Source organism: Amblyraja radiata, chromosome 1, assembly GCF_010909765.2.
Source record: "Amblyraja radiata isolate CabotCenter1 chromosome 1, sAmbRad1.1.pri, whole genome shotgun sequence".
Taxonomy (NCBI): Eukaryota; Metazoa; Chordata; class Chondrichthyes; order Rajiformes; family Rajidae; genus Amblyraja; species Amblyraja radiata.
This window is the reverse complement of record NC_045956.1, coordinates 63439636-63454215: the sequence shown is the minus strand read 5'-3', so window position 1 is coordinate 63454215 and position 14580 is coordinate 63439636. Positions and strand designations below refer to the sequence as shown.

The following is a 14580-nucleotide window of genomic DNA, read 5'->3' as shown; positions in this document are numbered from 1 at the left end:
CCAGAGGAAGCTATTGCAGTGGATACAATTACAACTTTTAGAAGACCTTTGGACAGATATATGGATAGGAAGATTATGTGCCAATGCAGGCAAATGTGACAAGACCAGTATGCAAACTTGGTCGGCATGGACAAGGTGGCTAGAGGGATCTGTTTCTATGCCGTATAACTCCCTGCCTCTATGACTACAACTGTCCATGAGAAAGCTGTTGGGTTGATTTGTGTGTAATTTAAACATGAAGATGTCTAAGTTACCATATACTTTCTTGCAAACTAAGAATTTGACAAAAAGTATACCCTGCATATGCAAACAGCCCAAATGTCACTGAGAACCAGGTTTAAAACTTATACTTTTTGCTTCCTGAGTTCAATGGGATAAGTAATGGAAACAATGCACACAATGCCAGAATAACAATGATAGATATTACTTTCAATGATTTTTTAAAGTAATAAATTGTGGAACAGCGTAAAGTAATTCTCTATATATCATACACAGAATGTGTATATTATAGAGTAGGATCCCTTAGAACCCAAAGCAGTCATCTATGTGTGTAGTCGCTGGAGTCAATGAGTATTTCTCCTCTACGTTTGGTATGGAGCCGAGCGAACATGGGACAGTCAAGGAATAAGATACTATGTATTTGGATAGACAGAGGTTGATTAGGGATAGTTAGCATGGTTTTGTGCGTGGGATATTGTGTCTTACGAATTTGATTGAGTTTTTTGAAGAGGTACCCAAGAAGGTTTACAAGGGCAAGGCCATAGATGTTGTCTGCATTGACTTCGACAAGGCCTTTGTTAAAGTTCTGCATCGCAGGCTGCTATGAATATGCTATGCATGAAAGGTTAGATCACATGGGATCCAGGGAAGGCTAGTAAACTGGATACTGAATTGGGTTAATGGTCAGATGCAGAGGGTGGTGGAGGAAGGGTGTTTTTCAGACTGGAGGCCTGTGACAAGAGGTGTGTCTCAGAGATCAGTGCTGAGCCCATGGCTTTTTGTGGTTTATATCGATGATTAGGAATGACAATGTTCAAGGCATTGTTTGCAATTTGTTAGTTTGCAGATTACACTACAGTGGGTGGTATCGTAGATAGCGAAGTTGGTTCTCACAATTTACAGCAGGCTCTTGATCTGCTCAGCAAGCGGGCTGAGGAATGGCTAATGTAGTTTAATGCAGATAGTTGTGAGGTGTTGCATTTTGGGAAGTCAAACCAGGGCAGAACCTTCACAGTGTGTAAGAAGGAACTGCAGACACTAGTTTAAACTGAAGATAGACACAAAAAGCTGGAGTAACTCAGCGGGCCAGGCAGCATCTCTGGAGAGAAGGAATGGGTGATGTTTCGGGTTGAGACCCTTCTTCAAACTTCACCTTCACAGTGATTGGTAACTGCCTGGGGAGTGTCGCAGAGCATAAGGACCTAGGGTACAGCATTCCCTGAAAGTGTCATCACAGGGTGATATAGAAAGCTTCTGGTACATTGGCCTACATCAGTCAGGGCATTAAGTATAGAAGTTGGTGCTTTATGTTACATTTGTACAATATGTCGGTAACACTACACTTTGAATGCTGTGTTCAGTTTTGGTCGCTTTGTTATAGAAAGGTTTTCAATAAGCTGGAAAGAATGCAATGAAGATTTACGAGAATGGTGTCAGTACTCGAGGTGCTGTGCTATAGGGAGAGGTTGGGCAGGCTAGGACTCTATTGCTTGGAGTGCAAGAGGCTGAGGGGTGATCTTATAGAGATATGCAAAATCTTGAGGCACACTCTTTTATCCAGAGTAGGGACATCAAGATCCAGAGGACATTGATTTAAGGTTAGATGGCCAAGATTTAATAGGAACCTGAGAGGCAACTTTTTCACTCAGAAGGTGGTGGGTGTATGGAACGAGCTGCCAGAGGAGGATGTTGGTGCACATACTAAAACAGCATTTAAAATACACTTGGACAGGTACATGGATAGGAAAGGTTTAGAGGGATACGGGCCAAATGCAGGGTAATGAGACTAACTTAAATTGGGCATCTTGGTCAGCATGAATGAGTTGGCCGGAAGGGTAATCCATATCGAATTACTCTATGTGGCCATGAACCGAGTTCCCACATAACAGAAGATGCCTGCAGTGTTGCAGCATTGGGGAAATCCATCCCGTCGACCTACCAAATGCTCTTTCATATGTATGTGCTGTACTTAAGTCAGGAAAGGACCTGTATACTTTAATTTACATTTAATTGGCCGGGTAAAATTAGCAAAGTGCTGGAGTAAACCAGCGGGTCTGGCGGCATCTGTGAAGGATATGGATAGGTGACATTTAGGGATGGGTCCTTCCAAATAATACCTGTGCATTTCACCCACACGTCCTACCGGAGCAGATGAATTATTCTAGCACTTTGTGTTTTGCTCAAGATTCCAGCATTTGCAGTTTCTTGTGCTTCTTGTGCTTTCAGTTTCTTTTCAGCTTAATTCTCCATCTCACTCTCATTCTGATATCTTCCGATTTTAACTTGAGGAACAGTGTCTCATCTTCATCGGCATTTCCACGAAATGCTACTTGCCCTGCATGTACATGATCGCTCATATCTAATGGTTCCAGCATTGTAATTTCTCCCCTTTTTCTTTTTATTCTTCTTCTTTGAAACAGATCAGTTATGAATATCACGCCTTCATCATTTGAAATGTCAAAGACTAGAGGGCATAACTTTATGGCCAAAGATGGCAAGTTTAAAAGAGAATTTTTTTTGAACAGAGGGTGGTGGGAGTCGAGAGCACACACGACGAGAGGTGATTAATGCAGATACGATAGTGGCATTTAAGAAGACAACATGTTTAAGAAAGAACTGCAGATGCTGGAAAAATCAAAGGTAGACAAAAATGCTGGAGAAAACTCAGCGGGTGAGGCAGCATCTATGGAGCGAAGGAACGGGTGATGTTTCAGGTCGAGACCATTCTTCAGACTGATGTGGGGGTGGGGGGCGGCAAGAAGAAAGGAAGAGGTGGAGACAGTAGGCTGTGGGAGAGCTGGGAAGGGAAGGGGAAGGAGGGACAAAGCAAGGACTACCTGAAATTGGAGAAGCCAATGTTCATATCGCTGGGGTGTAAACTACCCAAGTGAAATATGAGGTGCTGCTCCTCCAATTTTTAGGTGGAACTCACTCTGGCCATGGAGGAGGCCCAGGACAGAAAGGTCAGATTCGGAATGGGAGGGGGAGGTGAAGTGCTGAGCCACCGGGAGATCATGTTGGTTAATGCGAACTGAGCGGAGGTGTGCGGCTGCATGAGGCGAAGCGTAGAGCCAAGGCACATGGGCACCAAGTGTCACTACCTGCTGAGGTTCTACCTGTCTCCAGGTGTTGCGAAGGATGGGCCTGGCGCAGTTGCCACGCAATGTGCCAGTCAGCTGGAGATTGCCGCACCATCTGTCGTTCATGGAAAGGACCAACACCTTTGACCACAAGTCCGTCGGGCAGTGGTCAGCACGGAATGTCCTGCAGGCACTGCAGGGAAATTGCCCCATGGATCCTGTGGCGTGGTTCCCTGAGCAGACTGCCCAGCTTGTCTGGCAAAATGCCTCATCACCAGAACTCACCAACAAGCACCAAGACCTGGCTTGGCTGGCGGTGAGGAGAGCCCTCCCAGTCAGATCCTTCCTGCACCATCAGAACCTCACTACCAGCACACGCTGCCCTCGGGACGGCTGCTATGGAGAGGAGATGGTTGCCCACCTCTTTGCAGTGTGTGGATTCGAAAAGAGAGTCTGGAGATGTCTGCAGGGTCCCTGTCACGGTTTATTCCGAACAGCTCCGTCACAGAGGACTCTGTGATTTACCGGCTGTTCCCAGGGACGCATTCAGAGACGGACATCGAGTGCTGCTGGAAGGTCATCAACTCGGTGAAAGACGCTCTTTGGTCTGCCCAAGCGTTGTTCACCACCAGTGGAGCGAGATGTCCGTCGGAAAATGGTGCCGACTGGCCCGCTGCAGACTGCAGGAGTACGTGCTGAGGGTCACACTGAAGCTCGGTGCAGCCAACACCAAGGCTCGGTGGGGAAGGACCACAGTCCAGGGTCCTTCCGCTGGTGGACATGGGGGGCACGGTGTGGTGGAGACGCCCCTCTAAATTAGGGAAGGGATTCCACGCGAGTGGGCCACCTGAGTGGCAAGGTAGGGGGGATAAATTTGTGATTTGGGAAACTGTATTGTACATATGTATAGCCTCCGAGAATGTCGGATGGAGTTTCGTAAGGATCATGTATTGCATATATTTATTTCTCGAATAAAGTCTATTTTGAAATTTAAAAAAAAACTGAGTGTAGGTGTTGGGCGAAGCGATCGCCAAGCCTGCGCTTGGTCTCACCAGTGTAGAGCAGTTGACACCTAGAACAGCGGATGCAATAGATGAGGTTGGAGGAGGTGCAGGTGAACCTCTACCTCACCTGGAACGACTGCTTGGGTCCTTGGATGGAGTCGAGGGGGGAGGTAAAGCGACAAGTGCAGCATTTCCTGCGGTTGCAAGGGAAGGTACCAGGGGAAGGGGTGGTTTGGGTGGGAAGGGACTGGAGTGGCATTTAAGAAGCTCTTGGACAGGCACATGTATATGCAGTGAATGAAGGTAGAGGAGATTAGTTTAAGCTAGCATCATGTTCGGCACAGACATTGTAGGCTGAAACATCTGTTCCTGTGCTGTGCTGTTCTATGTTCTAAAAGTAGCTGATGATTGTCAGTGTAATAGTACATTGACATCTTTGAGGCTTTTTGTTTAAGTAGATTTGCATCTCTTGTGACATTTTTGATACATATATTTGCATTTGCTACTGATATGTAAAATGCATCCTGCTGATATGTTTAGTCTTGTAAAGAAACTCTAAAAGCATGGCATGGTTATGCAACTAGTAGAACTACTGCCTCACAACTACAGTGAAATTTTGTGCAAACATGTAATCACAAGCAACAAATTACAAATAAAAATCATGATCAGCAGCAGTGCACATTTTGAAGACACTCTTTGCAAGCAACAGTGAAAAGAAAGGAAATTACAAGCAAAAAGATAGTTTTGTTTGCTTTAAAATATGCAGACCAGTTCACTCAAACGTTCTACCACTAAGAGCTACAGCTATTCATAACATGCCAGGAATTAAAGCATGCATCACTACAGAAACCAGATAGAGCTGATTCTGTTTGATGTGAATTGAAAGCTTTATTTTATAATAGATCAAAGGGCAGCATTCCAGTGCTGGGTACCTGAATGATCACCCGTCGACGGATGACCCTGGTGGTTACAGTCTCCTCATCAGAACTGCTCTCCCGTTCCCCCAGCTCTTCCACTATCTCCTGGTGAAAGCAGTTAATCAGACAGAATTGCAAAGCTAAAGGACTGAAGTCCTGCACCTTACTTCACAAGGCTATCCTTTGCTTTATTCAAATACCTTTCCACTCAGAAATACTTCAAAGGCTATCCTTTGCTTATTCGAATACGTTTCCACTCAGAAATCTCTAATTTAAATAGCTGATTGTAGCTTTCAACATCATCATTTTAATTTCCCTTGTTGCACGTGTAGAGTTTGCACATTTCCTGTGACCCTGGGGGTTTCCTTTGGATGCTCCAGTTTTCTTCTCCAAGTTACCCGAGTACTGTAAATTAACCCTAGTGGGTAGGTGAGTAATACAATCCAGGGGAAGTTGATGGGAATGTGGGGAGAATAAGACTGAATAAGTGCAGGATTACTCTGGATAAGTGGGTGCAGGATTAGTGCATCAAAGGGTCTGTTTCTATGTAGCATGACTCTATATTGTGAATGATATTTTGCTTTTGGCTGTACACACAGGATAGGGGAGGCATTAAGTAAGTACAAGCTATGTTTCTGAATATTTTTAAAATGCTTCTTCCCTTTCTAGATTTCCTTTGCAGCAAGTGTCATAAACAAGTGACTGGCAAAAGGCTTCAGCAACACAATTATAAACGGGGCGATCTATGACATTCAAGAGTAAATAGGTGACATCCACTGATTCTCCTTTTACCCACCTTAGGAAATGGAAAATACATCAGTTTCCCTCCACTTTTATGTGGTGGAGATGCAAACCAATGATTGCTGATTAAATCTATTAATCACATCAATAAACCAATTTACAGCAGATTAAATTCTGATTTAGATTTATTTTGTTTATCCAGAGACAGCCTGCTGCTGCAACTGAAATTTGCCTTGTGGCAGCAAGGATGTTTGTGCACGAGAATGGACAGATCATTTTCTCCCTTAGAAAAGTCGATTTGACCCCAACTACTTAAATACGAGTCTGGTGAAGGAAGGGTTAAAAAAACATTGGATAATAAATACCAATTGTTAAATGTCTCCTGTATAAATCTATTGTAATGGAGTTCAATTACTCTTCAAGAATGGGATTCCCCACCACTGCAACGCGGACCATCTTCATTGGAATCTTCAATGTACTAAGACCTGACATGATGATTCACAAATGAATAGTCAGACACTAAGCCAAAGCTGTAGATATTACCACGTTCTAAATGTAGGATATTGGTGAGAAAGCAAATGAAATATTGTGTGCAGTTCCAATCATCATATGATGATGGGAAGGATATGGGAAGGATATGATTAAGCTAGAGAGGGGGAAGAAAACATTCACAAGCTTGCTGCTGGAACCAGAGGGCTTAAATTATAAGGAGAGACTGGATAGGCTGGGACTGTTTTCCCTTGAACAACAGAGGCTGATTGGTAATCTTACAAAGATTTAATGGGGGGGCTTTCCAAAACCAGAGAGCTTGCGTTTAAGGTAGAGAGAGGAAAGAATTAAAGAGTTTTTCATACAGAGTAATGAGAAGAAACTGCCAGATGAAGTGGTTGAGGCAGGTACAATTATAGGATTATGGGACTAGCTCTAAAAGGCACCTTCAGTGGCACGGATGAATTGGGCTGAAGACCCTTGATTTCCATACTGTATAACTGCATGACCATTTATGTAGAGTGTTAAAAGAACAGAGAGCTGCAGAGTAAGGCATGTTTCAGTGTTGAATACTAGATATTACGGTCTGGGACCCTAAAGCCACTAATTGGTTAGAGAACAACGATGCAGGGTCTTGAAGAGTTGCAACCCTGAAGAAAATTAGAGGTCAAGGTTGAGAAAGGCCCGGGGACACAAAGACAAGAAAAAGTAACGAAGGGGATTCAGGAACCATGAGCCAACATAAGTTAACCAATATTGTGCAGATGAATGGTGCATGGTAGGTTACAGTCAAGGTTTTGATAAGCTCAACTGTGTGGAGGGTGGCAGATGGAGAATTGCCAGAAAACATTGGAACACCTCTGTGTTAAGTGAAAATCAGATGGCCAATGTTTATTATTCTTGCTATAGCAGGTGGAAAATCAACTTAGTAATAACAAATTAGGTTGCCACAGTTATGCACAAAGGAGCTGATGTCTTACAGCTTCAGCAACTGAGTTCTTACAGCTTCAGCAACTGAGTTCCATCCTGGCCTCTGGTGTTTGCCCATTTTACCTGTAACTGGGTGGGTTTTTAAACTGTGACTGGGCGAGCTTCCTGTCTTTGTTCTGGCTTCCTCTCAACCCTGCAGTTTGGAGGTTTTTTCACCATTGTAAATGAATGGTAGAATTGTTTTGTTTTTTTTGGGGGGGGGGGGGGGGGGGGGGGTGATTAATGGAAATGCAGGAAAAATAATATGTATTAGGGTAGGATTAGTATAAAAATGTATACTCACTCAGTCACATTCATAAGTCTCCCAGCATATAAACTGACCAAGTTCTAATGCAAAACTGGATAGTTTCTCTCATATATTATGTCTCAAAAGAAAATGTTCAATACGTTGATGTTTTACTGTAGCTTTATATTACCTTTTCTAGCGATTCCTCCTCAAAAGATCTCTTAATGTTCTCTGGCTGTTCATCGGTTGTTTCCACTATAGTGGCACCAGCTGCCTGGACAGCTTGTAAGCCTTCACCAGCCTCCTGTATAATTGGACTTTGTTCGTCTATTCTCAGGGTGACTAGTTCTGTACTCCCCTCATCTGCCTCTTCTTCATCGTGGACATCACATTTGTCTAGTTCCTTGGACTTTCCTTTAGAGAACTCAGTGTCTTCACCAGAAAATGCAGATTCTTGATCCTTCATTCTGTTCATAAGCAAAATTAATGAAACAGGATCATTACAAATATTTATACATTTATAATAAAACTATATCCAATAACAGTAAAGATTGGAATAATTAGTGTTCTAACTTTGTGTTCAATTCAATATCAACCATTGTAATGCACTCCAAGTAACTCCATTTAAAGCACAGATGAAATCAATAAACAATTTTCAGTATAGTATGATTTTAAATGAGGGAGGGAATAAATCATTTTCAAAGTCCCATGGTAGTGCTATTGTGCAGTTGCCATGCACCACATCCATAAACTGAGTTATAAATAGTGCTTAAGAGCTTGCTTCAAATCTAAGTCTGAGAACTCTGCTGCAACATATGTTTATATCATTGGAGTTTTACCAAGTTTTACCATATGGACAGATTCGCAATATTTTTTATATAACTTTAGAACCTGTGAAACAGATTTAACTACAGTGGGTGGATAGATCAGATTGGTACTGCACGATTGAAGTTTCTTGAGGGAAGTTCAGGATGGACAATAAATGCTAGACTTCCAAGACCAGGTCTGAAAATAAATTTTAAACAGGTGTTGCAGCTGCTACCTTACACCGTCAGAGACCCGAGTTTGATCCTGACTACGAGTGCTTGACTGTACGGAGTTCTCCCCGTGACCTGCATGGGTTTTCTCCGGGATCTCCAGTTTACTCCCACACTCCAAAAACGTATAGGTTTGTAGGTTAATTGACTTGGTATAATTGTAAATTTTCCCTAGTGTGTGTAGGATAGTGTTAATGTGCGGGGATTGCTGGTTGGCACGGGCTCAGTGGGCCGATGGGCCTGTTTCCGCCCTGTATCTCCTCTAGTCTAAACTAAATTAAGAAGTAAACTTTCCAATATTGTGAGTAATATTATCTATTAAAAATAATCTCTGACAATGCAGGTCAAGTGAATCAGTCTTGATTGCCTTCAAGACTGCTATTTCCTCAATGATATCATGTTATAAAGACAATTTTGTCATTGGGATAGGACATTAGGGCAAGGGTTTCAGATGCGCAATAACAAAGTTAATATTCCTATTGGATTTTCAAAAGTAAAGGTCTTTTCAATAGCAATAAATTAATTTTTGTTATTGCAAATTAAAATTATGAAAGGGTGTAGGTTACATTGTTAAATAAATTATGGTTGCACAACTGTCAATAGATATGATTGCTTGTCAATTTCAGTGGGAAATTAAAGTAGCAATGGCATTCCTAAGAGACAGTGGTGACTGTTTATTGGGGGTGGTTACATGGAAACAGGTTTTCTGTTCCCCTTTTCTGTTTAAATCCAAAACAGCTTTTTTTCCGCTTGTCAGTTTCCGAAATAACTTTTAAATGGTTCCCTGGTTCCTGATCGAAATCGCAATGTAACCAATTTGGCTGTGTAATACAAATAGTTAATTCATCACTCACATTACATGCATATCATGTTATGGAAATACACATTAGAGCAATACTACCTGCACATAATAAATGAAAATCTAAAACTGCAGATGCTTGAAATCTGAAACATGAACAAATGGGTATGCAGGGAATGAAGGAATGTGGATTATGTGCAGGCAGATAAGAGTTGGTCTTGGCATCATGTTCAGCACAGACATTGTGGGCAGAAGGGCCTGTTCTTGTGCTGTCTTGTTCTATGCATTAAATGGCCAGGTGGTCTGAAAGCATCTTTGAAAAGAGAAACAGTTAATGTTTCAAGTTTGAAACCCTTTGCTAGTTGTATTTCCATTTTCAACAAATCCTACTTACCCATTGAATGTTTCCAGCATTATTTAGGTATGTTACAATACTTACCTTCAGCGGCGCTGCAGTTCTGCCACTGACCGTGTGCGCGACTTTGGCGCCTTTGAAGGGGGGGGCAGAATTAAAATGCCGTTTTCTCCTGCCTGTCCAAGATATATTTTCCCGGGCTGTAGCTGATGCTGAAAAATCGTTCCAACTTGCGTTCTCGTAAGTTTAAAAAAAAAATTGCGGGACAATTTAATCGCTGGAGTAAAATTAAAAAGCGACTTCTAATGCCGTCAACGCCGACAACGGGACGGATCTCACGTGGGGGACAAAACATAAGGTAAGTAGTTTATTTTACATATAAATTCGCTTCTTAGGATGACTTTAATCAAAATTTCATTGGCGAAAATGTGATTATGGCAGGACAGTGTTTTTCCTGCCGATATGGTGTTCAATTCACTGCAACCGCAACGTTCCAATCAATCGCGTTCCACAAAAACCCACTCGCAAGATGATTAAAATGGCCATTAATTTACGGGAATTGAACATTAAATTCCTTCCATTTGGCCTATAAATTCATGCAATGAGATTTAAAAATCATGTTATATTGTGAATTCTTGTGTGAATGTTATTTGGACACTTAGGCTATGTTTAGATCTAGTAATTGAATTTTGTAATTAGCTACAATTAGGTAACTAACTAACTAACTAACTAATATGCTTTAATTTCAGGTCATCCAAGTAAGATTGTTTCATATTTGTTTCAGAATGCTTCAATCTATAATAACTGAAAATTTCTTTCAGTTCTCTTAAGTTTTAAGAAAGTTATGGGCTTTTGACTGTCCTCGATCACAGGTTTTGTGTTAAGTCAATGGAAAAGCAATAGGGAACAAGATGCTAATTTCCTAGTATGAAAATGGGATAAATGATCAGATGGGATATCAGATGGGATAAATTGCAGACTTGATTTTTAAAATCTCAACATTTTGTAACATTGCTACATTATTAGTTTTCATTTCAATATACAAATACATTCGTAGATTGAATGCATTATACATTGAAATGAAAATAGAAGCTCTGCATTTACCAAATTTGGTTCTTGTTCTGTACTAGTGAGCATGATGTCAATATGGCCTAGCTAGATAACTGGTGTATACCCTCTATAATGTGGGAAATTTGTAGTCTATTGGAGAATAGAAATTATGTTCATGTAGGAACGTTGAATAGTCTAGTTTAGTTTAGTTTAGAGATACAGAGCGGAAACAGGCCCTTCAGCCCATCGAGTCCCGCCAACCAGAGATCCCTGTACACGAGTACTATCCTACACACTAGGGACAATTTACAATCTTTATCCAAGCCAATTAACCTACAAACCTGTACCTCTTTAGAATGTAGGAGGAAACCAGAGCACCTGGGGAAAACCCACACGGTCACAGGGAGAATGTACAAACTCAGTACAGACAGAACCCATAGTCAGGATTGAATCTGGGTCTCCGGCGTTGTAAGGCAGCAACTCTACCTGTACACTTAATACAGACGTGATAAATTTCATCCACTGAACGAAAATACTGGCCAAGAATATCTTACATAGATTTTTCCTTTTGAAGTGATGTATTTTGGGCTTCAGTTTTGATCTCATTCTGAGCTTGTCTTAAGAGTTCCGAGATGGATAGCTCTTGGTCCCTGGATTTTGTCCTAGCCTGTGGGCTGGCTTCCTGAGGCTTTCCACAACTGATGGAGCTATCTTCCTCCAACACAAGAGGGGGTTGTGCTCCCTCTCCATGTCGTGCTCTTGGGCTGGAATGCTCTTTTGAAATTTGGTGTCCCAGTCGTGTGATCTTTGGACTGCACAGATCATCAGAAAGTGCAGAGAAACCTAGAAACAGAGAAAGTAAAGTGTTTTTCTAGAGCTCTTGCTGGAGCTTTAGATCATGCTAAGACAATGATGTCATAGGGTCAGTAAGTCATACAGCATCAAAACAGGCCCTTCGTCCCAACTTGTCCATGACTAAACAACCCATTTGCCCACCATGTTTGCTCCATATCCTCCAAAATATTTCTTATCCATGTACCTGTCCAAATGTCTTTTAAATGTTGTTATTGTTCCTGCCTCAATGACTTCCTCTGGCAGGTAGTTCCATATACCCACTACCCTCCGTGTGAAGAAGTCACCCCTCTGGTCCATTTTAAATCTTTCCCCCTCTCTTAAATTTATGCCCTCTAGTTTTAATTCTATTTCCATGTGAAAAAGATTCAGAGTACCCTTGTGTTTTTATACACCTCTATACGTTCACCCCTCAGTCTCTACTGTGAAGCAATGATACCTGGAACATACAGCCAGTGGTGATGGAGTCAGGTACAAGTAGGGCTGCACGGTGACGCAGCGACAGAGTTGCTGCCTTAAAGCACTTAGAAACATTGAAAAATAGGAGCAGCAGTAGGCCATTCGGCCCTTTGAGTCAGCATCGCCATTCAATATGATCATGGGTTATCATCAAAAATCGATACCCCGTTCTTGCTTTTTTCCCATATCCCTTGATTCCTTTAGCCCTGAGAGCTAAATCTAACGCTCTCTTGAAAACATGCAATGAATTGGGCTCCACTGCCTTCTGTGGCAGATAACTCCACAGATTCACAACTGTCTGGGTGAAGAAGTTTTTCCTCATCTATATTATTACTAAAACTCTCATCTTGTCCTCTTCCGGTTTGCGTTTGTTTAATTTGCGCAAAAACGGTACCCTATATCGCTAGGATATTTTTTGCCACCTTACTCACTGTTCTCCTCTGCTCCAAGCGCACCAAGTTTTGTTCCGATCGGTGGAATATTACAAAAATTATGAAGGTTTAAAAAATCGTGAGTTCAGCAGATTGGTCTTCTCGCCTGTCAGTAACCATGAAGGTAACGCCCCTTCCGGCACCCGCTGTGATTCACCAGGGCGAGGAGAATAAAGCCTCAGAGGCGGGGCCGAGTTCACAAGCCGTGCTGATTGAGTCTGCAAGCCGTGCTGAGTGATCCCGTAAGAGTGGAGTCGGGGAAACCGCTGTGTGGAGTCGGGGAAGCCGATGAGTGGAGTTGGGGAACTGTTGAGTGCAGCCGGGAGGTGCTGTGTGGTGCCGTGGCCGCTGGCCGCTGAGTGGAATCTACCCCCCCCCACACCTCCCTCCACACACCCACATCCCCCTTTCCCCCTTCCCACACCCCCCCTCCCCTACACCCTTCCTCCCCCCACACACCACCCACACCCCCATATCAACCCGCCTCCACATCCCCCATCTCCCGCACACACCCCACCCCCCCCCTTTACCCCTCCCCCGTTCCTCCCCCCTTCCCCCCACTCATACCACCCCACCCCCTCACCGCACCCACCCACCTCCCCACACCACCCCATCCTCCCCACACCACCCCACCCTCCCCACACCACCCCACCACCCTCTCCCCACCCCACACCACCCTCTGCCCCCCACACCCCCTCCCCCACACACACCCCCTCTCGTAAAGAAAGGCCAACATGCTATTAGCTTTCATCACTGCCTGCTGTACCTGCATGCTTATTTTCAGTGACAGATGTACAAGCACAGCCAGGTCACGTTGCACCTCCCCTTTTCCTAATCTGACACCATTTAGATAATAATCTGCCGTCCTGTTCTTGCCACCAAAGTGAATAACCTCACATTTATCCACATTATACTGTATCTTCCATGCATCTGCCCACTCACCCAACCTATCCACGTCACCCTGCAGCTTCATAGCATCCTCATCGCAGCTCACACTGCCACCCAGCTTTGAGTCATCTGCAAACTTGGAGATGTTACATTTAATTCCCTTGTTTAAATCGTTAATATGTATTGTAAATAACTGGGGTCCCAGCACTGAGCCTTCCGGTACCCCAATAGTCACTGCCTGTCATTCTGAAAAGGACCTGTTAATTCCTACTCTTTGCTTCCTGTCTGCCAACCAGTTCTCTATCCAGGGTAGACACAAAATGCTGGGGTTACTCAGCGAGACAGACAGCATCTCTGAAGATAAGGAATGGGTGACGTTTGGGTCGAGACCCATCTTCAGTCTGAATCTTTAATATTACATCTTTAATAATCGACTCAAGCATATTCCCCACTACTGATGTAAGGCTAACTAGTCTATAATTCCCCACATTCTCTCTTCCTCCTTTCTTAAAAGGTGGAGTTACCTTAGCTACATTCCAGTCCATAGGAACTGATCCAGAGTCTATAGAACATTGGAAAATGATCACCAATGCATCCACGATTTCCAGGGCCACCTCCTTGAGTACTCTGGGATGCAGACCATCAGAACCTGGGGATTTATCTGGCTTCAGTCACGACAGTTTACCTAACACCATTTCCTGACTAATGTGGATTCTCTTCAGTTCCTCCCTCCCACTAGAACATCGGTCCCCTAGTATTTCCGGGAGATTGTTTGTGTCTTCCTTAGTGAAGATAAAACCAAAGTACTCCCCAGGTACCTTCCCCTGCAACCGCAGAAGATGCAACACCTGTCCCTATACCTCCTCCCTCGACTCCCTCCAGGAACCGCGACAGTCATTTCAGGTTAGGCAGAGGTTCACTTGCACCTCCGCCAACCTCATCTACTGTATCCGTTGTTCAAGATGTGGACTCTTATACATCAGCGAGACCAAATGCAGATTGTGCGATCATTTCGCTGAACACCTCCGCTCAGCCCACCTGAA

General features: G+C 43.3%; 1 protein-coding gene across 39 annotated transcripts in view; it reads right to left on the bottom strand.

Annotated features, from left to right (window-relative positions):
* The window catches only part of ank2 (ankyrin 2), a 524159-nt gene that overhangs the window by 16699 nt on the left and 492880 nt on the right, over positions 1–14580 (bottom strand). For 38 of the 39 annotated variants that reach the window (XM_033023003.1, XM_033022993.1, XM_033023145.1 and 35 more), the window contains 3 exons: positions 11462–11750; positions 7857–8133; positions 5236–5325 (listed from right to left, as the gene is read on the bottom strand). In XM_033023003.1, coding sequence (XP_032878894.1) covers positions 5236–5325; positions 7857–8133; positions 11462–11750 — 656 coding nt within the window. The remainder of the gene's footprint in view (positions 1–5235; positions 5326–7856; positions 8134–11461; positions 11751–14580) is intronic. The other variant, XM_033023105.1, reaches the window with a different exon arrangement.